The sequence below is a fragment of the Monopterus albus genome, unplaced genomic scaffold (assembly GCF_001952655.1).
Source record: "Monopterus albus unplaced genomic scaffold, M_albus_1.0 scaffold109.1, whole genome shotgun sequence".
NCBI classification, from domain to species: domain Eukaryota; kingdom Metazoa; phylum Chordata; class Actinopteri; order Synbranchiformes; family Synbranchidae; genus Monopterus; species Monopterus albus.
This window is the reverse complement of record NW_018127989.1, coordinates 137,355-139,605: the sequence shown is the minus strand read 5'-3', so window position 1 is coordinate 139,605 and position 2,251 is coordinate 137,355. Positions and strand designations below refer to the sequence as shown.

Here is a 2,251-nt window from a genome sequence, read left to right as displayed (position 1 = left end):
TCAGTCAGAACTGATGAAGCCTCTTGGATGAGAGGTGAAACGTCTTCGACCTAAAAACCTAGTCCAAGTTTGACCACAGCTGCTGCTGTCAGTGATGAACTACTAAATAATGAAATGATGTCAAGGATGATGTAAGTGAATGCTTTGAGTTTCCTGTGTAAGTCCACAAGAACGTTACTTTCCTAAGAGAAGAAGAAGTTTTGCTTTGCCAGTAGATGGAGCTCTGAGGTTACGTATGAGATCTGCTCCCGTGGTTGTAGATACTGCTCATACTTCATAGTACATCACTCCTAGCATTTGTTACTACTACCTCTACTTTGCATAGGACTGTCAATATCAAACACATACCAATAACAAGGACATTAATGCAGTAGATACCACACATAAAAAAGCTTCATTTGTGTCACCAGACAGGCAGGCTCACTACTGGACTGTATGGTTTTACAAAGATTACAAGCTCGCAACAAAATAAAAGTGTCTGGCTTTAAACTAATGAATTTTCTTACCTTCCACTGTGAGTCTTGCAGAGCACGTACACTCTCCCACCTGCACACTATACGTGCCCTCATCAGTTAGCGCCACCTGCTGGATGATCAGTTTACGATAACAACCTTCACTGCAGATCTCAAAGCGCCCTGAGGGCAGTATGACATTGCTGCCTTTGTACCAGCGGATACTGCATCTGGGGTTGGACACCGTGCAGTCTAGAATCACACGGGTCTTCTCAAGGACAGTCTTATCCTGCAGAGGTTTAACAATGTTGACAGGAAGCTCTGAAAAGGAAGAAATAAGAGTTTCAATTTAGGACATAAGGTATGTTTGATGACTGTAATAGGCTGGTATTATTCATGAACAAGCATGTACACATACTTTGAAACCCCTAACAGGATTTTTGTATTATTACAGTACCTTTCACCTCCAGGTAAGCAAAAGATTCACCATGTCTGGCAACGAACTTGATCTGTCCAGAGTCCTCAGCTCGCACATTGCACATGAGAAGAAAATGTTTGGTCCCTGAAATAAGAAGAAAATTGATGAAAGGGCTAAAGAACCTATAAGTGGCTCCATTCTACTGGCTAAAGATAAACAATTCCAGACACATCGTTTTTTTCCATTTCCATTTATCGGATGTTATTTACATATGTCTCTTCTTTAGGTCGTCTATTAAAATAGGTCTGCATGGTGTAGAGTAGCCCATGAGGCTGTTCTTCTGTCTTGTCACTTCACTTCAGTCTTGTCACAATGCACAAAGAAATGTTTAGGACTGTGAATTACACATTCATGACTTTGGTGCTGACCTTCTTGGCGGATCTTGATGCTGCTGGTGGGTTGTATCTTCTCCCCATTTTTGTACCACTCTCCTGGCACGTCCTCCACTGAGATTTCACAAAGAAACACAGCATTCTGATCTTCCTGGATGTGCAGATCCTTAAGGCCCTGCAGGATCAGCAGCTCACGCTCTGCCAGAAGAAACAGCATTAAAAAACTATTTGCAACAGGCATCATTAACATAATCAGATTTAAAAAGGTAAAAAGAGAGAGATTTTGAAGATGAAATTTCTTGCTTCTTTCTTGCCAGAACTGGAGTCTGTGCTATGATTATTCACCTCCCAAAAATACTGTAAATGTATAAAATTAAACTGACAATACAAACATGTTTTTACACAGAGGTTTGAGGTTTGATTCCTAGGCAAATGGCAGTGCTGTGCTTTACTTTCTAAGCTCAAAGGCAGGTTGAACATGCAGGGATATCTCCTTTGTAAATGCAGTTCATATTTTTAAAACAGTGCCGTAACACATTTGTCATCACAACAGTATGCATATTATAATAAATACTACTGCTGTTGTACTACTGGTAGTACTATGGTAACAGCTGCAGCTACTACTTCCAATAACACTAAATGAGAGCAAAATACTGCTTTTAGTTACTCTGACAGTCATCCCATGCTATAATGTCACACCACTGTAAAACCAGTGGCTGTGTCTGTAACTTAAACAGCAGAATTTACCATAAACCTCCACAGTGCAGGATGTAGTAGTATCTCCAGCATCACAGGTATACCTGCCAGAATCACTGACATGACATTTCATGATCTGAAGAAAGCGTTTTCTTCCTATAGCATAAATGCGTAAGTCTTTGCCAGGCTTCATCTCAACCCCATTCTGAAAAGAACAAACAAACAATCAAACAAAACTTATTTTCCAGTTAGGGCAATTAGTTCAGGGCAATTAGTTCAAACAACTCCTGCTG

General features: G+C 40.4%; 1 protein-coding gene across 1 annotated transcript in view; it reads right to left on the bottom strand.

The window, feature by feature from the left end:
• LOC109966326 (obscurin-like protein 1) overlaps window positions 1-2,251 on the bottom strand; it is a 26,612-nt gene that overhangs the window by 1,888 nt on the left and 22,473 nt on the right. The window contains exons 17-20 of the mRNA XM_020611082.1: window positions 2,010-2,163; window positions 1,299-1,460; window positions 910-1,014; window positions 507-773 (exon numbers count right to left, since the gene is read on the bottom strand). Coding sequence (XP_020466738.1) covers window positions 507-773; window positions 910-1,014; window positions 1,299-1,460; window positions 2,010-2,163 — 688 coding nt within the window. The remainder of the gene's footprint in view (window positions 1-506; window positions 774-909; window positions 1,015-1,298; window positions 1,461-2,009; window positions 2,164-2,251) is intronic.